Source organism: Eptesicus fuscus, chromosome 14, assembly GCF_027574615.1.
Source record: "Eptesicus fuscus isolate TK198812 chromosome 14, DD_ASM_mEF_20220401, whole genome shotgun sequence".
Classification (NCBI taxonomy): Eukaryota; Metazoa; Chordata; class Mammalia; order Chiroptera; family Vespertilionidae; genus Eptesicus; species Eptesicus fuscus.
The window spans coordinates 38,485,280-38,512,118 of record NC_072486.1 but is presented as its reverse complement, the minus strand read 5'-3'; the positions used below and the strand labels follow the sequence as shown (position 1 = coordinate 38,512,118).

At 36.5% G+C, this 26,839-nt stretch overlaps 1 protein-coding gene and 1 pseudogene across 8 annotated transcripts in view; both read left to right on the top strand.

Annotated features, from left to right (window-relative positions):
* PTPN12 (protein tyrosine phosphatase non-receptor type 12) overlaps positions 1-26,839 on the top strand; it is a 100,183-nt gene that overhangs the window by 49,688 nt on the left and 23,656 nt on the right. For 4 of the 8 annotated variants that reach the window (XM_028158345.2, XM_054726680.1, XM_028158370.2 and 1 more), the window contains exons 3-9: positions 6,463-6,539; positions 8,331-8,426; positions 9,798-9,836; positions 13,654-13,725; positions 19,677-19,736; positions 21,957-22,099; positions 24,400-24,466. In XM_028158345.2, the coding sequence (XP_028014146.1) occupies positions 6,463-6,539; positions 8,331-8,426; positions 9,798-9,836; positions 13,654-13,725; positions 19,677-19,736; positions 21,957-22,099; positions 24,400-24,466 (554 nt within the window). The remainder of the gene's footprint in view (positions 1-6,462; positions 6,540-8,330; positions 8,427-9,797; positions 9,837-13,653; positions 13,726-19,676; positions 19,737-21,956; positions 22,100-24,399; positions 24,467-26,839) is intronic. The other 4 variants (XM_028158376.2, XM_054726683.1, XM_054726681.1 and 1 more) reach the window with 3 other exon arrangements.
* LOC114234848 (uncharacterized) lies at positions 14,507-19,418 on the top strand (annotated as a pseudogene).

Genomic DNA, 26,839 nt, shown 5'->3' with positions numbered 1-26,839 from the left:
GCCCCCTACTGGGGATCGAGCCGGCAACTGGGCATGTGCCCTTGACCAGAATCGAACCTGGGACCCCTCAGTCCGCAGGCCAACGCTCTATCCACTGAGCAAAACTGGCCAGGGTGCAAGATAATCTTAAAATACTCTTAAATGTGCTCTGGAATTAATTACATACTCTTAAAAAGACAGTTTCTCTACCTTTTTCTATAATCTGGGAAAATGAATCTTAAAACAGCTTCAGGTTTCTGTTTTTATATGTTATGTTTCATTCATTGAGTTTACAAAATATTTTGATCCTATACTGTGCTCTGGGGATACTGTAGAAAACAAAATGGCAAAACCTCCTGCCCTTATGAAACTTTATTTTCTAGTCATAGTGTCGGTTAATGAATACAAATAGTATAGGTGGTCTGTCAAATGGTGACTAGTGCTGTGTTGAGAATAATATAGTAAGAATGAGGAGCATAGAGAAAGCTGAGAACAGAATGGGGAAGCTTTACAATTTTAGAGAGAGAGGGGTCAGTGGTGTGTTGTTAAATTGGCCCTTTGAAAAATGAAAGCCCTAACTTTTTATTTGCCAATTTCTGTAGTGAATGGATTATTTGCCATAATCACCACAACAAAACTATAAAGTAGATAACTGTAATATGCCACTTTGCAGATGAGAAACTGAGACAGGGAGATTAAATAGCTTGTCACACAGCTAATAGAGTGGATGAGAATTTAAGGCCAGGCAGTTTATATTCAGAACATTGGTGCTCAACTAGGATGATTTTGCCCCTGAAGTGACATTTAGCAATGTCAGAGACATTTTGGTTGTGAAAACTGGTTGTGCAGTAGGCAGGTAGCTGCTGGCATCTAGTGGGTGTAGGATGTCTACAATACAGAGGCCAAAGCCTCCCCACAATAAAGAATTATCCAAGGCCGAAATGCCCATAGTGCTGAGGTTGAGAATCCTTGCCCTAGAACCTGAACTGTGTGCTATAGTCAGAGTGGCAGTGTCTTTTCCTTTAAATCATAATAAGGTTTGATAAGTCAGTTTCCAATAAGTTTGTAGTCACTTTAATTTAGAAAATTATATTGAAAGTAATTGTACTTATAGATGTATGTTTATTTACTGTTAAAAGAATAATGTTAAGTTGTCAGTTTCTTTTGCATGTTTAGAATGGCCAGTGCTTGTAGACACAGTATTTTTTAAAACAGCTTTATTGATATAATTACATGCCATAAAATTGACCCGTTGTAAGTGTACAATTCAGTGATTTTTACTAAATTTATCGAGTTGTGCAGCCATCAAAACAATATAATTTTAGAACATTTCCATCACTCCAATAAGATCACATGCTAATTTGAAATCTTCAGCCACAGGCAACCACTGCTCTGCTTTATGTCTATAGATTTTTCTTTTCTGGAAATTTCATATAAATGTAATTATACAGTATGTAGTCTGTGCCTGGCTTTTTCACTTAGCATGGTTTTTGATTCATCCGTGTTGTAACATACGTCAGTAGTTCATTCCTTTTTATTATTCAGTTAATATTCCATTTATACCACATTTTGTTTAACCACTTACCAGTTGAAGAGCATTATGAACAATGCTGTTACAAAACATTTCCGTACAAATTATCTTCTTTGCTGAAAAGTGTCTTGAAACCATTTGTACTTTTTTAAAATTTGATTTTTTATATATTGAGTTATAAAAATTCTTTATATATCTTAGTTACAAGTGGGTTTTTTTCAGATGTATGATTTGTAAAAATACTTTTTTCTAACATGGTGTAAGGTTAGGGTCTAAAATAATTATGTATGTGTGATTGTTCTAGCATCATGTGTTGAAAATACTGTTCTTTCTCCATTGATTTGCCTTGGTAGCTTTGTTGGAAATCATTTGACCCATACATTTAATTCTATTCCATTAACCACTATCTTGATTACTGTACAATTGTATAATAAAATTAAAGCAAAAAGTATAATTCCTCCAACTCTGTTCTTATTTATAAAAATTATTTTGGTTCTTTTGGGTCCTTTGCATCTTAATATAAATTGTAGGACCAGCTTGTCAATTTTTGCAAAAATCCCAGTAGGAATTTATTGATCAATTTGAGAAAAATTTCATTTGAAGGCATACTGACTGTTGCGGTTTATAAACAGGAAACGTCTCTCATTTATATAGATATTCTTTCATTTTTCTGAGCAATGTTTTATGATTTTCAGTGTATAAGTCTTGTATTTCTTTTAAGAAACTTCTTTAAGCTATTGTAAATTAAATTATTTCAATTTTGTTTTCACATTCTTTTTTACTAGTACCCTTGAACAGCATGGGTTTGAATTACATGGGCCCACTTATACATGAATTTTTTCAATAACTGACTACTATTTAAGATTTGAAGTTGGGAATCCATGGGTGCAGAGGGTCGACTATGCATTGATCTGTGCCATTTTATATAGGGAACTTGAGCATCTGCAGATTTTGGTATTCGCAGGTGGGGGGTGGGTCTGGGAATCAATCTCCCACAGACGGCGAGGGATAACTTAAATTTTGGCGAGTCAAAAGTTGTAAATGAATTTTCAACTCCATAAAGGATGGTGTGCCTGAGTGTCTAACCCCTACGTTGTCTAAGGATCAACTGTATAGAAATACAATTTATATTTGTATATTGATTTTTTTAAAATCTAGTGACCTTCCTAAACTCATTTATTACTTTAGTAGTTTTCTGTGGATCCTTTATGATTTTTCATGTACAGAATCATGTCATCTGCAAATGATGATCATTTTGCTACATTTTTTTTTCATTTTGCTACCTTTTTTAAAAAAAATATTTTATTGATTTTTTAAAAAATATATTTTATTGATTTTTTACAGAGAGGAAGGGAGAGGGATAGAGAGCTAGAAACATCGATGAAAGAGAAACATAGATCAGCTGCCTCCTGCACACGCCCCACTCGGGATGCGCCTGCAACCAAGGTACATGCCCTTGACCGGAATCGAACCTGGGACCCTTCAGTCTGCAGGCCGACGCTCTATCCACTGAGCCAAACCGGTCTCGGCATATTTTATTGATTTTTTACAGAGAGGAAGAGAGAGGGATAGAGAGTTAGAAACATCGATGAGAGAGAAACATCTATCAGCTGCCTCCACGCCTCCTACTGGGGATGTGCCTGCAACCAAGGTAAATGCCCTTGACCGGAATCGAACCCGGGACCCTTCAGTCCACAAGCCGACGTCTATCCACTGAGCCAAACTGGTCAGGGCCATTTTGCTACTTTTTAATGTGAATCTCTCTTTTGCCCTGTTACAGTGGCTAGAACTGCTGGATAATGTTGACTTAAAGTGACAAGAGCAGACACGCTTGCTTTTGATAAATTAAAAGTAGTGTCATCACTATTCAAAGATCAGTTAGTTTTTTCCTGGAGCTATCTTGAATGTCTGATTTATTTTATACTAGAACATTGAAGCCAATACCAAAATTTAAAAATTTCTAGGTACTCCTTGTGTCAAGAATGACCTGTGCTTTGTGTGTTAGAGGGCTAAAACTGAGCTGGCTAGCCTTTAGGAGTGATGGATCAGGGTGTTCTGCCTATCTAATGTTAATTATGGAGATCCTTTTATTTCTTAGACCTGGATTTAGTCTCTGGAGGTTTCTCTTTCCTTTGTAACAATCTTATCTATTTTCTTTTTGTTGCCACAGGTTGTCCGTTTTTGTTCAAAAAGAAAAAAAAAAGGTGCTGCTTGAAAGAGCCTCTTGGGTAGCCAACATAGATTTTTATCTATTTGGAGTTGAATTCTTAGGAGATTGTAGAGGCAGCCAGCAAAACCATGGGAACAAATAATTATTTTCATTGCTTCGTTATTCTTTACCTTCTAGCTACTCATTTTTATGCTTAATAGGAGTACCAATGAAGAATGTTAAAATGTACATGATGACCCTAGCCGGTTTGGCTCAGTGGATGAACCGTTGGCCTGCGGACCGAAGGGTCCCAGGTTTGATTCCCTCTCATTGATGTTTCTATCTCTCTCTTCCTCTTCCTTCCTCTTGAAATAAATAAAAAAATATATTTTTAAAAAATGTACATGATGATGCGTTATATAATAAGCAGCATAATATCCTATCCTATGTAATAAAACCCTAATATGCAAATCAACCAAATTGCAGAACAACTGGTCTCTATGATGCACGCTGACCACCAGGGGGAAGATGCTCAATGCAGGAGCTGCCCTCTGGTGCTTAGTGCGCTCCCACAGTCTGGCAAAAGCAGCTCCCGCCTCCAAGGCAGCACTAAGGACCCCTCAGCGGACATCCCCCAGAGGGTCCCAGGACTGCGAGAGGGCACAGGCTGGGCTGAGGGATGCCCCTCCAGTGCACAAATGTTGTGCACCAGGCCTCTAGTTAATTTATAAAAAGCCATTTCTGTGCCCCATCTTGAGTTACTAAATTCAACTTATTGTAGTATGGGACTCAGAGATCTTGTGTTTTAACTTGCTTTCTCCAGCCCCCAGCTGTTGTCTGATTAGAGATGAATGAAATAAGACTGGCAAAATGTTAATAGTTATTAAAGCCTGGTAATGGATATATGGGGATGGATTACATTATTATATTTTGTAATGCATAAAATTTTCCATCAAGGAAAAATTTTAAAATTCCCATCTTGCATATAGCAGCCCAGCAGCACCAATCTTGACTGTCATTTGGGATCCACTGTTACTATTTGGATTCACAATCCCCAGAAACATTTACTGAGGATTCAAGTGGTCAATCAACTATTATACAAAGTCTCTGCCTTTGAGATACTTTGAATAGAGGCTGAAAAAGTAATAGATATAGAACAACATGTATAGTATCATTGTATTTGTGTAGTTTTTAAACTATTTAGGTATATGCATAAAAATTACTTTTGGAAGAAAAAAAATAACCTTAATATAGTATCTTTGCTGGGAAAGAGAGAGCCCTGTAATTCAAGGACAGGGAAAGATTGCTTTTCATTTTATATCTTTCTTTAGGATTTAATTTTTAAAAATCATGTATTTTATTTTAGAAATAAACTGCACAATTTTATGAAACTTATATTTTTGGACTTTACTGTAAAGATTGTTTTTTTATTCCAAGTAGAGATTAACCTATATATTAAAAGCCTAATGGGCTAAGTGTCCGGTCGTCCAGTCAGCCATTCAACCAATCAAAGCATAATATGCTAATGATATGCTAAGGCTGCTCAACTGCTTGCTATGATGTGCACTGACCACCAGGGGGCAGACCCTCCTACCGGTAGGTTAGCTTGCTGCTGGGGTCTGGCCGATTGGGACTGAGCGAGAGGGGCTGGACATGCCCTGGAGCCATCCCATGATCCCTCCCTTGCCCCAATCGTGCACCATTGGGGTCCCTTGGCCTGGCCTGCACCCTCTAGCAATCTGGAACCCCTCAGGGGATATCGGAGAGCCAGTTTTGGCCCATTGGTGGAGCGACCAGTTGCTATGATACACACTGACCACCAGGGGACAGACAATCAACACAGCTGCCCCCTGGTGGTCAGTGCGTGCCCACAGGAGTAGCACTGCTCAGCCAGAAGCCGGGCTCATGACTGGCGAGTGCAGCAGCGGTGGTGGGAACCTCTCCTGCCTCCATGGCAGTCGGACATCCCCTGAGAGTTCCCGGACTGCAAGAGGGCATAGGTCGGGCTGAGGAACCCCTCCCCCCTGAGTGCATGAATTTCGTGCACCAGGCCTCTAGTGTAATAATAAATAGTATTGGCCAAGTACAATCAATTCATTCATCTGTCACAATTTACTAAATTTTTATACTTTTTGTGAAATATGAAAGCTTTTTTTTCCTAATAAGAGTTTTTGCAAATGAGCTTGTGTATTGGTAGTTGTTAGTGCTCACCACATGTATGCTTGTTAAAAGCTACAGAGGTTTAAAACCCAGACTCTTGTCTAGTAAATATGGGATGATGCCCAGGAATTTGTATTTTAAAAAAGCTCCTGAGATTATACTGATTGCATCTTTAAAACAGAGCTTTACATCATCAGATTTTTGTTTTTAAAGAATATTTCTGGCCAGTGTGTCTAAGTGGTTATAGCATCAGCCCACACCCCCAGGGATCTTGGGTTTGATTCTAGGCCAGGTTGCAGGTTCCATGCCTGGCCCTAGTTGGGGCACACGCGGGAGGTAACCAATGGATGTCTCTTTCTCACATCAATATTTTTCTCCTCACTTCCTCCCTTACTCTCTTTCCCCCTCCCTCCCCTCCTCTCTCTCTAAAAATCAATGGGAAAAATATCCTTGAGTGAGGATTAAAAAAAAAAAAAGACTTCCTGTCAATATGATGTTAGAAATTATTCTTTTGTACCCAGAGTCAATTTTAATTGTTTTTCAAAGTAAAGATTTTTACTTATTTATTTAATCTAACTTATGGTTCATGAGAAAGCACCTGTCTGCCAACAGAACATAATTTGTGAAATATTTTTTCTTGTAGTTGATCACAGCCGAGTTAAGTTGACTCTAAAGACTCCTTCTCAAGATTCAGACTATATCAATGCAAATTTTATTAAGGTATATATTAGCTTTAAATCTTACTCTGCCATACTTAATGTCTTCCTTCATACTAGTTTATTAAATTGTTTTAAATTGTCTAAACATTATACTAGCAAAAGAAATAAAAATAAAATCACAGCCCTGACACATTTTTACGTACTTTGCCTTCTAGTGTCCTTTTTCATAAAGATAAAGAGTTTTGCCATAGTTTTCTTCTACCTTAAAGACTTATAAACACTTTACCCATCACTAAATCATTTTCTCTGTTGTCCCTTTGAGTTTATGTACAAAGATGTATATGATCATTCCCTATTGTTAAATCATATAGGTTGTTTCAGTTTTTCTTAATGGTAATATTGCAATGAATAGTATTATTCTTTTGAAAAATTTCCTAGGATAAATTTCCAGGGCTGAAATTACTGGGTAATACTGATTTAAAACTTTAGAATATAAACTTAAATTTAAAACTTTTGGCAGTTGCCACAATTTTAAGTGAGACCCAAAATGTAAGATTAAATATAGTCTTCATATAGTTAACCTTTGATCAAATGCAGTTAAGTTCATACATGGTTATCAATAGAGAGACAAATTCAAACTGCTATTTGACTACTTTATTCTATTAGCTGCTCTGTGTTTTTGAATCTTTCTAATTATATGATAGCATAATTTTAGTTATTTTATATTGTGTTTATACAAATTTTAATACAGTATTTTGTTGACAAAAAGCATTAAGTAGTAAGAGTTACATGGTAAAATTAATATTATGTCAATATTAGAGGCCCGATGCACGAAGATTCATGCAAGAATGGGCCTTCCTTCCCCTGGCTGCCGGCACCACTTTGCTCTGGCCGGAGCCGCCTTTCTGCCTTCCCACGCTGCCCAGAGGCCCGGAACGGCTGGGGCGGGGCGGGATGCCTGCATCCCACCCCCGTCCGCTTGGTGCCTGTGTATGCAAATTAACCCGCCATCTTTGTTGTGTTAATTTGCATACTCCTGATTTCTGGTGGGCGTCGCGAAGGTGCAGTCAATTTGCATCTTACTCTTCTATTAGTGTAGATTGAACAGTCAAGGTTTCAAATAAAAACCTATTTTTCCTAACAATTTTATTACAAAACCCAAAACAACTAGGTTAAACAAAAAACTAATACAAAAGTGGTTAGCTGTTTCAGATATTTTTTCATGTTTATATTATTTTATAAACATTTGTTAAATTTTTATAAAAGGACATTTGTTAAAAGATCTAGCTTTTAATTGCACTTTAATAACACTGAGTTGTTGTATGATTCCATTACTTGCTGGTTTAGTATTTTAGTCTGCTATCTCATTTGTTTTATTCTCAGGTTCATTATTAGAAACATGTAGTAGGCATGCAATAAACGTTAAAGTTGAATAAATAAATAAAGGTAGCTATGGAAGAATCTAGCTAAGGAAGAACTGTTAGCTAGTTTTAGTTTAGTTTTTAGAATCAAAGGATGTTTTTATGTTTCTGCTATAGTTAACTTTGTTGGCTTATAATTGGGGCTTTTGTTTTTAATTCCTAGCTAAATAATAATTTTTAAGTTAGCATAAGGCAGTTTAATACTAATTCTGTGTACCTTGTCTAATAAATACACAAAAGTAATAGCATTTTCAAAAAGCTGAAGTGAAATGATTATATTTTGTCATACTTTTATGTACTATGAAAGAAAAATTATTTGAAAATGCTTTAAGGTGAAAATAGCAGTATTACTAATAAAATTTGAAACCTTGAAATTTAGGTAAGGAAATATTTTTGGTGATGATAATGAAATTTGCTTTTAACCATTTTAGGGTGTTTATGGGCCAAAAGCATACGTGGCAACCCAAGGTCCTTTAGCAAATACAGTAATAGATTTTTGGAGGATGATATGGGAGTACAATGTTGTAGTAAGTATTTACTTTTCACAGTCTATTTTGAGAAGTATTACATGTAGTGATTTAGGATGTTTTACTGAATTAAGACATGGAAGCACTTTTTAGCCATAATAATATCTTAATTATAGCTAATGTGTACTAAAAAGCCAGAAACTGATTCTAGGATGTCGCATTAATTTAGGAGAAAAGAGGTGTGATAACTTTAAATCTTGTACTATGTCAGTAACTAATAAGACAGCTCCTAAATAAGATGAATTGATAGACAGATGGATAGAGGGACAGCTATATGATAAATCAAGTATAGTGAAATATTAATTGTAGAAAATAGACGGCAGTTATACAGTGTTTACTGTAAAATTATTTCAACTTTGCTTTATGTTTGAAACATCTATATATATAAAAAGCCAGCAACCGGAATGCTGGAATGACTGATTGCTACGACGCCCTCTGCGGCAAGCAAACCGCCTGATCTGGTGTGGGGCCGGCTGGCTGGCCGGCCGGCCAACCTCCCACAGCCCCTCCCCCCAGCCAGCCCCGCTCCCAATTGCCCTCTCCCACCCCAATCAGGGTGGGGCAGCTGACCAACCCCCCCCCCCCCCAGCGACCCCTGCCCCTTGCCAGTTCCACCCCTGAACGCCCCCCTTACTCCAGTAGGGGGCGGGGCTGGCCGGCCAACGTGCAGCCACTCCCCCCCCCCTGCCCTACCCCAGATAGGCCCCCCTACCCCATCGGCCCATGGCCCCTCCTCCCAGCCAACTCTGTCCCTGATCAGGCCCCCCCACTCCAATCAGGGGCAAGGCCAGTGGCTATGGCCCTGCCCCCGATCAGCCCCCCACACCAATCGGGGGTGGGGGCGGCCGGCTCACTGCCCACAGCCCCTCCCCACAGCCAGCCCCGCTCCCAATCGTCCCTCCCCCTCCCACCCCCCAATCAGGGGTAGGGCCCACTGGCCAACCTCCTGCCACCTCTTCCTGACAGGCCCAGCCCCAATCAGGCTCGCCGGCCAGACCCCACTCATGCATGAATTCATGCCCTGGGCCTCCAGTAGTTACATTATAAAATGTTGGAGTGGGGAAGCAAATGTAATACTCTTACGTTTAAAGATAGTTGAATGCATTTAACCTTTAGCTAGTTTTGCTAAATTTCAAGTCAGAAATAAATCTATAAGATTCATAAAATTTAATTTGTTGCTATAACGCTCTTGTTTGGAAGGTATGATTTTGATCATTTATTTAACTCATACTTTTCATATTAAAACTACTTCTTTTGGCAGGTCAAGTGTACTCTTGCTCAGAGTAAAAAGTAATTCTTGAAATTTATATTTTATTAAAGAGAGAAAGTTGTAATAAATTCTTCCTCTTATCCCACCCCACTTCTTTTTAGATCATTGTAATGGCCTGTCGAGAATTTGAGATGGGAAGGGTATGTATACCTATTAACACTTAAAATAATTATGGTGTATCCTTTTTGTAACTTTACTTCTATGGATATATATTCCTGGTCTTTTATTATGTTCTGAGCGTTAGTAGCTAAAAAAGATGCTGTTTTTCTTTTTTGTGTTTAAGTATATTTTATTATATAATTAAAATAATAATTTTTTTTGTTGCTTAGTAGTCTTCAAATATGTAATGGTGGTGTTAGTAGAATACTATTTATGGACCGAAGTAGAGAGGTATTTTAAAAGTAGAGAGGAATAAAATGGAGCAATGAAAATGAGCTAAATAAAATAATTCTGATTATTATAAATTTATAACTTGAATATTTTTATTTTTCTTCCTTCAAATACCACTACATTTTTTTTTGTTTATGCTATCTTCAAAGAAAATCCTTTAATCTGAAATTTTTAATAATGGTGTTTTTATACTCTGTACAAATGAAATTAATTTCAAACTCACTTGATCTTTTGCATCAACTACTATGTCTTCATTGTCAGAGGTTATAACATATTTATAAAATAGATATTAAATAAAACTTTGTGTCCTTTTTCTATAAGTGTAGCACAAGTCAAACTTATAAAACAAGTTATATGATGATTTGAAGTTTTCTTTATACTTAGTTCATTAATTAAAGTAAAAATTATTTTGTTGTAAAAATTCTTATTCAGATGTTTTTTTCAGTAAAGGTTATGTTGCAAAAGCAAGATAGTACATCTTAAAAAAAAAAAAAAGATAGTACATCTTTCAGTTATGTAAGATGTTATAATATATAAATCATTGAGTCCGGTGGATGTTGCTCAGAAGTTGAGCATCAACCTATGAACTAGGAGGTCATGGTTTGATTCTTGGTGAGAGCACATATGCCCGATTTCGGGCTTGATTCCTAGTAGGGAGTGTGCAGGAGACAGCCGATCCTCTTATCATTGATATTTCTCTCTCCCTCTCCCTTCCCCTCTGAAATCAATAAAAATACATTTTAAAAATACTTTGTATTTTAAAAAGTATTCTTTTTTAAAGCTTATTTGAACTAATAGTTTTTGTCATTCCTCCCAACCCCATTTTTTTATTTTTAACAGTAGTGGAAGTATTCAGTAATGTTGGACAGAAAATGAATTATTTTCTAAAATTAGAAATTATACAAACTGTGAAATTGTTAACTTACCTATTTAAGTACTGTTAGTATGTAGTTCAATAACATTATTATATATAATCTATTAGGAAATTTAAATTTTACTCTCCTAACATTTTCTTAAGTTACTCTTAAGGTTTAGGACTTACATCTCTTTTTATTCTATATATACATATATATACACATATACACACACACACACACACACACATATATATACACATATATATTAATTTCAGAGAGGAAGGGAGAGGGAGCAAGAGATAGAAACATCATTAATGAGAGAGAATTATTGATCAGCTGCCTCCAGCATGCCCCACACTGGGGCGACCGATCCCATAACCTGAACATGTGCCCTGACCGTGAATCAAACCATGACCTTCTGGTTCACAGGTCGATGCTCAACCACTGAGCCACCCCAGACGGGTTCTTTTCATTCTTTTAATAAGTTCCCATTGTATATTAGTAATAATACTTGATGAAAAATTTAAGTTGAATTGAGTGCAGGTTTTTTTGTGTTTGTTTTTTAAATGTTTTTATTGATTTCAGAGAGAGGAGGAGAGAGAGAAACGCCAATGATGAGAAAGAATCATTGATTGATTGCCTCCTGCCCGCCCCTTAATGGGGATCGAGCCCAAAACCCAGGTGAATTGAACCAAGCCCTCCTTATTCATTTGTTGACGCTCAACCACTGAACCACACTGGCCAGGCCTATCAAAAGCTTTTTGAAACTAAAGATTTTGAAATTGATAGTGTTTTGTTAGTAGTAAGCAGTCAGTGACTTAGGGCCTGTTAATTTATTTGATAACCTTGACTTAGAATGTGACCTAATGGAAAGAGCATTATCAATGAAATCAAACAAACCTACACTTAACTAGCTTTTTGACCATGGCACAATGAACTGTCTTCTCTGAGCTTCACTTTTCTCACCCATAACATGAATGATATATGATTATAGGTAATGCATGTATGGTGTTTAACACATAGTTTTTTATATTAATAGTCATTAGTTTATACCTGAAATATAAATACCAATATAACCCTTTGTTACTGCGGTGTTAGTCACACAGCTTCAATTCTTACTAAATTAATATTGTATAATTTGTTTTCTGTCTGTTTCAAGTTGTTAAAACTACTGGGTAGAAGACAAAAAAATCCTCAAAAATCATTTTATTATTTTTATCAGTTTCTGTAAACTTCTGGGAAAGGAGGTTTGTAGTTTTTAGCCTTCTAACATATTAATAGTGTTGCTGTAAGTCAAACTAACAATACTAGATCTTTCCAAGCTGTAGGTAATAATTCCATTTACTATATTTGAAGCTATAGGAATTTAGTAAGAACTCATACATTTCCCACTGCCTGGAAGTTTAAGTTAGATTGTTATTTAAAGGCTTTCATTTTATTGGGTCTTGATAAATTGTGTCATTTCTTAGCATTAGAATCATTGTATATTCTATTACATTAGGCTTTATTTACTTACCTGATTTTCTAAAATGATGGTCTTTGATATTAGAGAATCAGTGAATATTGAATGTTTTATTTCTATACCTATTTAAAACAGGAAGGTAAGAGGGGAAACTGATTACATTTTCTGTAATTTCAAATAAAAGTGGATAGTTTAAACTTTACATTATGCTTATACTGATGAGTTTTTGCCATCAATAGAACATTTGAAGTATATTGTTATTTAGTACTCACAAGGATTATTAAGATAAGGATTATTCCCATTTTTACAGGTAAAGAAACTAAAGATCTATTAAACAGGAAAATTAGTACTTGTAAATTTCTTCTGATACCAAGTAGAATGCTCTTTCCACTATGCCACAGATTTTACATTTAATGAGAATTCGGCCAGATATTAAGGGGATGCCATTTTATAGGCTTTAAAACTTGCCTGGCAACCCTTCATTCTAAATGGATCTTGTGCCAGGCACTTTTTTAAAAGTAGGTTTTATCTTTTTTTTTCCCTAGAGGAGGATATTAATAATGTTCTTATGATTGATTAATCTTGGAGAGGACACAGTAACTCATCTTTTTTATATATATTTTTTTATTGGTTTCAGAGAGGAAGGGAGAGGGAGAGAGAGATAGAAACATCAACAATGAGGGAGAATCACCTATTGGCTGCCTCCCGCATGCCCCCCACTGGGGATCAAGCCCACAACCCGGGTATGTGCCCTTGATCGGAATCGAACCCGGGACCCTTCAGTCCACAGGCTGATGCTCTGTCCACTGAGCCAAACCAGCCAGGGCCACAGTAACTCATCTTTAAGAATTGGGCCCTGGCTGGTTTGGCTCAGTGGACGGAACGTCGGCCTGTGAACTGAGAGGTCCCAGGTTTGATTCTGGGCAGGGGCACATGCCCAGGTTGGGGGCTCGATCCCCAGTGGAGGGTGTGCAGGAGGCAACCAATCAATGATTCTTATCATTGATGTTTCTTTGTTTCTCTCTCTCTTTTCCTCTCTGAAATCAATAAAAGTATATTTAATTTTTTTTAAAAAAAAAGAACAATTGGATAAAGTATGCACTGTCTCAGCTCCTTGCCTACTGCTGGCAGTTTTTCTGTTTTCTGGGAAGGAACAACGAGCTAAACACCAGCACACAAAATATTTATAAAGTTCAAGGGAAACTGTCATGGATTACTTAGTAACTTTTGTTTTTGTTTTGACAACAGAAAAAATGTGAGCGCTATTGGCCTTTGTATGAAGAAGACCCTATAACATTTGCACCATTTAAAATTTCTTGCGTAAGTACCTGTTTATACGTATGTTACTTTAATCAGGAAATTGGCATGCTAGACTGATGAATAATTAAATTATAATATGGTACAAACCCAGTTTTATATGAATCACGAACCCAGTGTTTCCATTGTAAATCTACACTTAATTATATTAAACAAATATTAATAATGTTTTTATATTGCTTTAAAATTTAGAAGCTTTTGGAATGACTTCATAAATGTATTAAATCACTTGTACCTTATGTTAATTCTCTATTAGTCTTTGAATATAGGTTGATAGTGTTTATATATGAGTAAATGGAATAACTGTGCTTTGGGTGATCTATTTGAAACCCTTGATGACTGACATGTAGTTTATCATGTTAATCTTTCATATCTGTTACTCTCTCCAGAATGTTCGAATTACATACAAAGATAGGTTTAAGAATTGCCATGCTAGATGTAAAGATTGATCTTTGTGGCAGTCAATTTGATAAGAAACTTAAAATATATAATGATTTAATGAGCTCTGGAAATGAATTAAATTGAAATCCTAAAAATAACATAGCACAAATCTGAGAAAATGAATTTAAAAACAAAACAATGAAGGAAAAAATAGTAAAATATAATCGAGCTTTAAAATAGAAACAATAATTTGCTTTGGGTTTCACATGATGGCACCTTTTTTTATGACCTAAAAGAAGTGTATTTTCTTATTTACTCAATTCAAAAGATCCAGGATTGAGCAAACATGAAAATTCAGTAACTTGCCTATATTAGGGTTTTCTGGAGAAAGAGAACCAATACGATGTGTATCTATAAAGGGAAAGAGATTAATTATTTGGAATTGGCTCACATGATTATGGAGGCTGGCAGGTCCAATATCTGCAGGGTAGGTGAGCAAGCTCAAGACCCAGGCGAGCTGATGTTCAGTTCTAGTTCAGACAGTCTGTTGTAGAACCAGGAAGAATTGATATTGCAGATGAAAGCAGTTTGTTGGAAAATTTTCTGTTACTTGGGGGGGAGTCTGCTCCTTTTGTTCTATTTAGGCCTGGACTAATTAGATAAGGATCACCCATACTATAGAGGGCAATCTGCTGTACCTAAAGTCCACTGATCTAAAAATTAATCTCACCCCAAAACACCCTCACAGAAACACCAAGAATAATGTTTGATCAAATATCAAACATTTGATATTAATCACTCAAGGTCCAGTCAAGTTGACACATAAAATTAACTATAACATTCCCCATCTCAGAATTGCTTGCTTTTTACTTTGTTTTTCATGGTTCAATGATAAACAATTTCTATGACTTTATTTGTCATTGGTGAGTTCAAGAAGCCCATAATTTTATGATATATTTGTAATTACAACTGTGAATTCCTCTGATGCATACCCAAAGCTTAGTGCTTCCTAGGTTGATACAGAAAGGACTCAACTTACGTTACACAGTCTCCTTTATAAATACACTGTGTTTTTGTACTGTTAACTAGAACTCAGAGTTAACTGCCTGGATATAATATGAAGTCAATACTCTAAAGTTCTGATTAGAATGAACTGTTTGTTGTGTTAAATATAAGCATTTAAAAAAATCATACTGCATTTCATATTATTTGAAATTAATAAAAATCAATACATACCATATTCTCTACTTCTATGAGGGAACACCTCCCCCCTCACCAGCCCAGGAAGTATTCTACAATATTAACTCCCTGACAATCCAGTACTATGCAGTGTGGTTGTTTGAACATTTGCAAATTTTAATGTAATAACTGTACTCAGTGCTAAAATTCAGGTGAAAATACATAGTGCTTAACATTCAACAACAAAACAACTTAGAAATTTTCAACATAGTTTATAATATGAAAAAAAGATGAATTTTTGGGTGATTTTTCAGTTGAACTAAAAATAGTTACAAAGTCCTTGATGAGGTTTGATTTGATTAGTAACAGCTGGTTTGATTTGTCAGCCTTGGGATTGATTCTTGCTAAAGAAACAAAATTTTTCTTATAAGATTTCAAAATGCAAGATAATTTGGCCTGGCTGATATGGGTCAGTCAATGGTTGAGCATCAACCTATGAACCAGGCGGTCCGATTCCTAATCAAAGCAGATGCCTGGGTTTCGGTCTCAGTCCCCAGTGTGGGGTATGCAGGAGGCAGCCAATCAATGATTCTCTCTCATCATTGATGTTCCTATCTCTCCCTCCCTCTCTCTGAAATCAATAAAAAATATATATATATATATATTTATTTTTTTAATGAATCTTTATTGTTCAGATTATAATTGTTTCTCCTTTTTCCCCACATATCTCCCCACCACCCAGTTCCTATCCCCCCTCTGCCCTTACCTCCTTCCCCCCCCGGCTGTCCTTATCCATAGGTGTATGATTTTTGTCCAGTCTCTTCCCATACTCCCCACACAGACACCCCTTTCCCCCTGAGAATTATCAATCCACTCCCATTCTATGCCTGATTCTATTAAGTTCACCAGTTTATTCTGTTCCTCAGATTTTTAATTCACTTGACTTTTAGATTCACTTGTTGATAGATATGTATTTGTTGTTCATAATTTTTATCTTTCTTCTTCTTTTTCCTCTTTTTAAAGAATACCTTTCAGCATTTCATATAATGCTGCTTTGGTGGTGATGAACTCCTTTAGCTTTTTCTTATCTGTGAAGCTCTTTATCTGCCCTTCAATTCTGAATGATAACTTTGCTGGGTAGAGTAGTCTTGGTTGTAGGTTCCTGCTATTCATCACTTTGAATATTTCTTGCCACTCCCGTCTGGCCTGCATGGTTTCTGTTGAGAAATTAGCTGATAATCGTATGGAGCTCCCTTGTAGGTAACTAACTGTTTTTCTCTTGCTGCTTGTAAGATTCTCTCTTTGTCTTTTGCTCTTGGCATTTTAATTCTGATGTGTCTTGGTGTGGTCCTCTTTGGATTCCTTTTGTTTGGGGTTCTGTGCGCTTCCTGGACTTGTAAGTCTATTTCTTTCATCAGGTGGGGGAAGTTTTCGTTCATTTTCTTCAAATAGGTTTTCAGCATCTTGCTCTCTCTCTTCTTCTGGTACCCCCATAATTCTGATGTTGGTTCGCTTGAAGTTGTCCCAGAGGCTTCTTACACTATCTTCAACTTTCTGAATTCTCTTCTCTTCATGCTTCTCTGGAGGAGTGTCCTTGGCCTCTTTGTATTCCAAATCTTTGAGTTGATTCTTGCAATCCCTCTAGTCTGCTTTTGGGTCTCTGTATAATATTTTTTATCTCAGTCAGTGTATGTTTAATTTCTAGTTGGTCCTCATGGAATTTATCGGCCTTTTCCATGAAATTCTTGAAAAACCTTATAACCGTGGTTTTGAACTCTATGTCCAGTCGCTTGTTCTCCTCCATTTCTTTGGTTTGTGATCTGTTTCCTTGCCTTCTCATATTCTCTGCTTCCCTAAGTTGGTAGGGTAGTTTTGTGTACTAGGTGTCCTATTGGTTCAACGGGTCAGCCTCCCAGTTACTTGAGGTGGACACTCTTGGTGTACCCTTGTGTCCTGTGTGTCCCCCAGCAGGAGCTACAGCAAGGGCTAGTTTTCTCCTCCTTTGCTTGGGCGGTTTTGGAGCAGTCTGACTGGAGCTGCAGTTAATTTGGTTGAGCTGTCCCAGAACAGGCCATTTATATGCAAAAGCCGCTGTGTGGAGCCTGGGCGGGTTTGTAGAATGTGCGGGGCGGGGTCTCAGGGCTGGGCGGGATCTCAGGGCGTCACTAGGCTGGGGCGTGGCCAACGGCGATGGCTGCCGTCAGCTGTCTCTGCCTTTCCACTTTTCCAAGTCCCTGCGCCCTGCGCTCCAGCACAGTAAACAATGATTGCTGGGCGCACCTCTGCAAAAAAGTCACTCTCACTTTCCGACCCGATGGCCGAGAGTCCAGCTTCTCCCCGTAGGTGCCTGGGTCCCCCGAGTGTCCCCAGAAACTGGATTTCAGAGTGATCGGGAGCTTGTCTCCCTGCGGGTTGAAGAAAAGCCGCGTACCCAGCCGCCCGCCGCCGCCGCCGCCGGCCCGATTCGTGTGCCTCCGTACCTCAGCTTTTCAGCGATTGTGCTCCTTTCTCTTCTTAGTTGTAAATCTTCTACTCAGCCAGCTTTCCCGTGGTTCTGGGTGGTAGACGTTTTTGTCTTTTAGTTGTATTTTTGAAATTGTTGTGTGAGGCAGCAGATTAGTTGTTTAACTATGCCGCCATCTTGGTTCCGGACTCTATATATTTTTTAAAGGAAGGTAATTTGTCTTGTGATTGTTTCAGACAACTTAGGATTTGTTATCACTGATGTAAACAAAAATCAAATTTAGAAACAAGTTGGTGAAAGTAATCATAGTAAGTGACTTGATTATTTGACAGTCAGAGTTTGAGACTAAGAAAGGACAGTATCAGGAGCTCTCTTGGTTTGGGAATGAGGAGAGTAAAGTGTCGGTGGAAGTGAGAGGAGTGGCTAGCAGGAGCTCAGTCACAGATCACAGTTGCTGTATGTAATCCACTTAGACCAGATGTTGGCACACTGTCCATGGGTCAATCTAACCACTACCTGTTTAGTAAACAAAGTTTTATTGGATTACAACCAGGCCCATTAATGTACATATTTGCCTATCACAACAGCAAAGTTGAGAGACAGACGTTATGGCCTGCAAAGCCAAAAATATTTACTAGCTTTACAGGCAAGAAAAGAATTAAGTCTTGGGCCAGTGTTTTTATTCATACTCATTTTAGATAAAAATAAACAAAAATACTTTTCCCTTAATGTTATTTGAAAAGTTCAAAGTAAATTAGTATGACTTTAAAAATTAAAGCAGAATAATATTGAATTGTTTTTATTATCAATAAAACAGAATATGTTGCTCTTGACAGTCATTGCCTATGGTTTTAACTACTGAGGTAAAGCATAGTTTTATGCATAGAGGTTTTATTCTAATACTTTGACAAATGATAGTAAAAGACTTTTAAAATGGTATTCTCCTTAATCAGAATAACAATTTGGCAATTTCTGAGATTATCCTTCCTTCTACAGTTGGCATCCAGTTAACTGAGAGTTGAGTGTTAAGTAGGGAAAGTAAAGCTTTATGGAAAGATGTAATCGTTGAAGGTGGTGGTAGGTACTAAGAAGTGACATTTTGTTTGTATTGTTTCTATTTCATGATTCTGGTGATGTTTGTTACTTTTACTGGAAGATAGAGTTTTAGCTAAGTAATTAGTTAACAGATACTTCTGTTTAAAAGTATATATACGCCACCCTCTTTCTCTTCAACGAAGCAGTGGAGTAGTGTCCCCAGCAGACGCAGAGTTGCAGATCTTTGTGAAGACCCTGACTGGCAAGACCATCACCTTTGAGGTTGAGCTCAGTGACACCATTGAGAATACCAAAGTAAAATCCAAGACAAGGAGGGCACCCCGCCTGACCAGCAGTGTCTGATTTTTTGAGGGCAAATAGCTGGAGGATGGCTGCACTCCCTCAGACTACAGTATCCAGAAAAGAGTCCACCCTGGCTTAGTGATTTGTCTGCGGGGTGGCAGCATTGAGTCGTCCCTATGCCAGCTCGCCCAGAAGTACAATTGCGACTTGTTACACCTACCTGCACCCCCGCACTGCCAACTGCCAGAAGAAGTGCAGCCACACCAACAACTTGTACCCCAAGAAGGTTAAATGAGGCCCCTCCACCACCTCTTCAGCCCAAATAGTGGCCTTCTGCCTCAATCCCATGGCCCTGAGGCCTCAAAGTTTCCCTTTTGTTGAATGGAAAAAATAAAATACACACACACACACACACACACATAAATAAAACTTATGTTCATGGCTTTTAGAATGATTATTTTTATAATTACTAGGTACACCAAGTAATTGTTAATTTTATAGTGTAGACTTTAAATATGTTTATTGTTTGTTTTGGTGTGTACTGTATATATTTTAATGTTACCGACTCCCAAGTGTTTCTCCCTTTATTTAGGAAGCTGAACAAGCAAGACCAGACTACTTCATTAGGACACTCTTACTTGAATTCCAGAATGTAAGTATTTTTCATTTAGACATAATTTCTAAGGATAATTTTTTTAAAAGATTATTGTATTGCTTTTTAGAGAGAGAGGAAAGAGGGAGAGAGCAACATCGATGTGAGAGTGAAACATCAATCTGCCTCCTGCACATCCCCTATAGGGTATCTAGCCAGCAACCTGGGCATGTGCCCTGACTGGGAATCAAACCATCAGTCTTGCAGTGCATGGAATGACGCCCAACCAACTGAGCCACACCGGCCAGGACTCTAGGGATAATTTTTAAAGAGAAGGCATAAGTAATATACTATCTTACATAGTTAAGGAAACTTTTAGTTATGTACAATGATGAAGAAAATCAGAGTAGTTTTATTTAGTATCTTGAGCTTTATGCTTATAAAATTAGATAGTAATGTAATATAAATAATAATAAAATAAATAAAGTAAGATAAATTTTAACTTACTTAGAACAGCTGTCCCTAAATTAAATTTACTGTATTTGGAATAGTTGGTTTCTTTGCTGTAAATGTATTCTATTGCAATAGCATATTATAGCATTGTTTAGGTAATTATTACCCACTTTTACAGTTTATAGTATTTTAGAAAGAGATAAACTACCATCAAAGGTAAGTTGTCATTTAGATACATATTGTTTTCACTCAAGGGCCCTTGACTTTAGTGTTTCAGAGCTATCTGGAATGATAATTTGTCTAGGGAGAAATCGAAGAAAAAATCTGATGGCCATTAGAGAATGCTTGTCAACTTCTTCCTCAATTTCTCTATTTTTATTATCTTAATTTTGAAACCATATTATATAATTTAGCTTGATGTGAAGTTCATCATTCTTCCCCACCTAATGCATCTGTAAACGTACTTACAACTCCTACTTTGCTGTTTATAAGAAAACATGGTACTAGTACTCTTACTCCCCATGCTGACTTGACTGATCATGTTCCTTTAGTTGAGTTATTTATTATACTTTGGTTGCTACTTTTAAGTTTATAGTGATAATGATAGGTACCTTATTAAATTTCAGTAATGTATCAGGCATTTCAAATAGTGGTTGTCTCCATTGCACATTGATGAAGGAAGATATAGAGTCTTTAACAAGTTAACTAGCTTACGTAAAGTTACTCAGTAAATGGCAGAAATAGAATTTGAATACAGTTTTAATCTGGATTCAGAGCAGGTGTTCTTTCAGTTAAACACTTAGAATAACCATTGTCAAGGTTTTTTCATAGCAGAACTCTTACATTCTTAAAAATTATTAAAGATTCAAAGATCTTTTGTTTAGTGGGTTATATCCTTCAATATTTACTATTTTGGAAATTTAAACAGAAGAAAACTTAAAAGCATGAATACACAAGCATATATTCTATTAACTGTCAAAGTGATCACATCATCATAAGTCAAGTAGTCTTGGGAATACCCTGCTGTACACACATGAGAGAATGAGAGTGAAAAGGCAAATAGAGAATACATTAGTACTATTATGAAAATAGTTTAAAACTCACAGATCCTCTGAAAGTGTCAGGGGTTGGGGGTTCCCCCACACATACTGATCTGAAAGAAGACAAGTGGGTTTGGGGTTGAACAGGTTCATTTCTAATTTTCTTTTTCGGTTTAAATATTCTATTAGTCTTCTAAAGTAATTGCAGTAGGTTCTAACACAGTGCTTATGGTATATTGTTCATCCACTAAATGCTCTGGATTAATTAAATAGTTTATACAGTGTAATGTTTAAAGAGCATGCTCTGGAGGTAAGATTGCCTGAGTTCAGATCCCACATTGGTCACTTGCTATGAAATGTTAAACAGGTTATTTAATCATTATATCTCAATTTTCTTACCTATAAAATGAGAATAGTATTAACAGTACCTTTCTTATGACATTATATGGTGATTAAGTACTGGGTAGATGGTGAATAGTCAATAAATGTAGACTATCACTAATTTGTGGGGTTTTTTTTTTTTAATTTTTCTTTAAATGTTTTTATTGCTTTGTGTTTAGAGAGAGGGGAAGCGGGGCGGAGGGAGAGAGAGATTGATTGGTTGCCTCCAGTACACACTTCGACTGGGGATTAAACCCGCAACCTAGTTTGTTTTTTTTTTTAATGTAATACTGAATACCATATAACTATGTTGAAATGGCAGTAAAGTGAGATATGCAGCTTTTCTATATGTTTTAAAGTTTGCAAATGTATTTTCATAATTATTGAATTTTTGTTGTTCTTGAAGGAATCTCGGAGGCTATATCAGTTTCATTATGTGAACTGGCCAGACCATGATGTCCCTTCATCATTTGATTCTATTCTGGATATGATAAGCTTAATGAGGAAATACCAAGAACATGAAGATGTGCCTATTTGTATTCATTGCAGGTACAAAAGAATTTTCCAAATATTTAAGTACTTCGGAATATAGGTGGCCTTATAATATGGGTGATATATTGTATTTTGAAGCCTAATATTTGAATTTGCATTAGGTCATTATAAGGATTCCCAAATCATAAAAGCTATCTGAATCCTAATGCAACTTTTCTTCCCTAAATCTTTAATTTACATTAGCTTATTTTAGAAGACTTGAATAGTACTTATTTCATAAAATGCTATCAATTTATCTCTTTAAGTGACTTGGATATTTACTGGTTAATTAATTCAGTAGTTAAATGGAACAATAAAGTTATTTTCTTATCTAACTGATCTGATTGTAAAGCCTACATTAGTAAAAGGGCTGCTTTTTTATTTTTGGGCCAGAAAAGGTGACTTGTTGATGGAGATGTGACAGTCAATTAACAAGTTGATTAATTAAAAAATATTATTATGGCCCTGGCCGGTGGCTCAGTTTAGTGTGTTGTCCCGTACACCAAAAAGTTCCCAGTTCGAATCCTAGTCAGAGCACATACTTGTAGGTTTGATCCCCAGGGCTTGTACAAGAGGCTACCAATCTGGTTTTTTCTCTCACATGTCTCCCCCACCTCCCACTTCCTCTCTCTAAAAATCAATAAAAGTGTATCATTGGTAAAGATTTAAAAATTTTTTTTTCTGTAGTTAATTTAGTGGTTAGTTGACCTTTTAATCAAGTAGTTGACTGGTTACAAAGAAAAAAGACCTATTTAATTGTAAAATTAAAAGATAAAGCAAATTCTTTGACTTTTTACAAATTAGTTGACATTATAAACAGTTTAAACATCCAGTGGCAAAATCTTTGGGCACATCTGTAATTATTTCATAAGGATAGATATCAAAAAATATGTTTTTATTGATTTTAGAGAGAGAGGAAGGTAGAAGGGAGTGAGAAACATCAATCATTGTCTCCAGTATCACTCTGACCAGTGACCAGGAACCGAACTGGTGACCTTTCAGTGCACCGATGCTCAACCACCTGAGCCACACTGGCCAGGGCAGGAAAGAGATCTAAAAGTGGGATATCTAAGCCAAAGGATGTCAAATTTTTAATTCTTTTAATACATATTATTAAATTTGTTATCCATAAAGCTGATGTTAATTATAAATAATCCTACCACTGCCAGTTTGTGTGAGTGCCTATTTCCCCAGAGTTGCCCCAGTACTTTGTTTTAATGCCTGTGATAGGCAAGCTTTCCCTTTTTTATTTTATATCATTTATGCTCTTTTGTGAATTGCTTGTTTGTGTACATTGCCAATTATTTTATAGTAGTAGTCATTTATCTCTTAATAATTATACACTACAAATTCTTTATATATTGGAGGATGTTAACTTTTGATCGTGGTTTTTCATGGTTTTTATTCTGCCTGATTTGCCATGTATAAATTTTAAATTATGTACTCAGAGTTGTGACTCTCTTCATTTATGTCTATTGAGATATGCTTAGAAAGTCCTTCCCTAACACAGTAGCGCTTAAAGTTTTGCCTATATTTTTTAGCACTTTATATGTTTTTTTTAACATTTTATTTTTAATCCATCTGTAATTTTTTTAATGATTAAGGTTGGAGTTAAGAATTCACTTTTTGCTCTCCATTGTTAGCTAACTTTCCCTGTATCATTTATTGAGTGGTCTACTCTTTCCCCTTTGATTGGAGAATTCACCATTATGTAATAAATACTTAAATATGCTCAGATCTGTTTCTGAACTTTCTGTTGTGTTTCATTTATCTAGTTGTCTATGTCTCTGTATTTATTACACTTTTAACCATCAAGTTTTAAATATATATTATTTAGCCCTTGTAATTCTTGACTCTGAAATTCTAGAAATGTTTTAGAAATGTGTGGAATTGACAAATGTATCAATTTAAAATGAATATTCTATTCATTGTTAAGAGCTTTTTTAAGATCATACTAAGTTGCTTATAATGTACTTTATCAGAACTTTCTGGATTATGTGTTTAACAAACTACTTATACTTTTGGAATAAATTTATCTCTGCAAGATATTTTGTTAACTAAGGTTTTCTGAGGTAGAATTAGACTTCCACAGTAAAGACTCCTAGGTATTCTGTGAGTCACTATTGAAAGTTCTTTAAACTTAATAAAAACAAGATCTAAATACTAATGTTAAGGTGCACATACAGTACTTTAAGTACTATAAGTAGAATTTTGTCAAATTACTTAAAAATTTTTTTGCTTCTAAATATAGTAACATGCTTTTTATTTTATAGTTTATCACAAAAATTAAATTGTGTTTTCAAATTTTATATTCATAGTGCAGGATGTGGAAGAACAGGTGCCATTTGTGCCATAGATTATACGTGGAATTTATTAAAAGCTGGGGTAAGAATATTTTTATATAACATTATATCCAATTGATCTCATGATTTTCAAATATAGTGACTAATTGCAGTAAATTACAGCATATGTTTTGTTACTTTTTTAGAAGTAGCTTTGCTATGTATGAAATACAGATTAGCAAAAAGGTATAAATGATGCATTTTACTTGAGATAATACACTGGCAGCAAGGTAAACATGTCACCCATTTGTTCTATGTGAATTAATACCTTCTGCATTGACTTTTCAAAATATAGAATCCTCGTTGGCCAAACTGCCCAGATTAATATTCTGGTTCTGTCATCTACCAGCTGTGGAATCTTGGTCAAATTGCTTAATCTCATTGTGCCTCAATTTCTTGATCTAAAAATGGAAATCATAATATTAATAATTCATAAGAATTAAGTTAACCATTGTAAAGTTCTTTATATGTGTGGCACATAGCAAGTGCTGTTTAGTGTTTGTTTTTATTACTATTGCTGCTATTATTACCACTACTATTATCAAAAAATTGTGTATAGTACTATAGAGGATCCAGAGATAAATAAGACACAGCTCTTATTACGGATTTGAAAAACACCATTCTCCTGTTGTACATAGATTTGGTTCATTTGTTGATTCTATAATATACTTGTTTTCTATGCATTAGCGAAAAGCTTTTAATTCCTCATAGCTTTATGGTTTCCCTGAATATGTCAATCTATGTCTTGTATAAAATAGGATTAATAATATTTCATTTCTTTCCTTCTTTTCCCCTTCCATTCTTTCTTTTTCTTTCCCTTGTCTTTTTGTCAGTTTTCACTTTTGCTAGGGAATATTTAAATTTTAGAGTTTCTGATAAAACCCTCTGGGATTAAGTTTTATTTTTGTATTCCTCAAAACTAATCTAATACTCAATTGAAAAATTTTAAGTGAATAAAATTTAGGTAGGAATCTATCACATCCTATATAACAAAAGGCTAATATGGAAATCAACCGAACAGCGGAACAACCAGTAGCTATGACATGCACTGACCACCAGGGGGTAGACACTCAACGCAGGAGCTGCCTCCTGGTGGTCAGTGCACTCCCACAGGGGAGCGCCGCTCAGCCAGAAGCCAGACTCACGGCTGGTGAGCACAGCGGCAGTGGCAGGAGCCTCTCCCACCTCCGCTGCAGGTGGAAGGTAAGGAGCGAGGGGTCCCGGATTGCAAGAGCCATGGACTACGAGAGGGATGTCTGACTGCCAGACATCAGGCCCAAGCCAGCAGGTGGACATCTCCCGAGGGGTCCTGGACTGTGAGAGGGTGCAGGCCAGCCTAGGGACCCCCTCCTCAGTGCACGAATGTCATGCATCGGGCCTCTAGTTTTAACATAAAAGTCAGAAATTAAAATTCAGATAGGAAGGGGCATTTAGATGAATAGTAGCAAGCAAAATAAACTTCTCATTTCAAAAGTTGTATTTTTTTAACATAGTCCCCATTTGATTCAGTTTGACAACATAAGTATAGTCTTGGGCCATAGGTTAGGACTTGATGTAAAAATCTTTTGATGGGCCCTGGCCAGGTGGCTCAGTTGGTTAGAGTCCACCCGATATGCCAAGGTTTCAGTTTTGATATCCGGGCCGGGCACATGGATCAATCAACCAATGAATGCATAAATAAGTGGAACAACAAATCTATATCTCTCTCTTGTCATAAATAAATTTTTACAAATTAAAAAAATATTTCTATATATGCAGAGACTCCCAGGTAGTAAATATGGGAATTGTTCTTAACTCTTCTATCTTCTTTATCACTCCAAAATATTCTTATTGATTCCTAATTTCTAATAGTTTTGCCTCAGAAATGTGCCTGCAATCTGTTTCTACCTATCTTTTTTTAATATTGCTTCAGTATACCTCTACCAAGTTTCTCTTCTTTTCAGAATGCCATCTTCCTTGCTACAAAAGTTGCTTGAATATAAAGTTTGCTCATGCCAGGGTTGCATACTTCAGTGGTTCTAATTACAAATTAGTGGTTGTAATTACAAATGTACAAAAGAATTGTCTAGGATAATCAGTCTACAGGGATGTAGTTAAGAGATCTGATTTTTACTAGCTCTCTTAGCCAATCCTTATATAGCTAGCCCAGGAAACATTGGGCTGTGGAATGAGTTTAAACTCTTATTATTTTTATATTAGAGGCCCAGTGCACGGTTTCATGCACTGGTGGGAGGGCATGGCCTGCAGGGATTGGCCCGCTGTGGGAGCGCTGCTCATCCCTGTCAGCCGAGCAGCCCTCCCACTAAGGGAGTGCACTGACCACCAGGGGGCAACTCCTGCATTGAGATTCTCCCCCCTGGTGGTCAGTACATGTCATAGCAACTGGTCAATTGTTCATTCTGGTCATTCAGCCGTT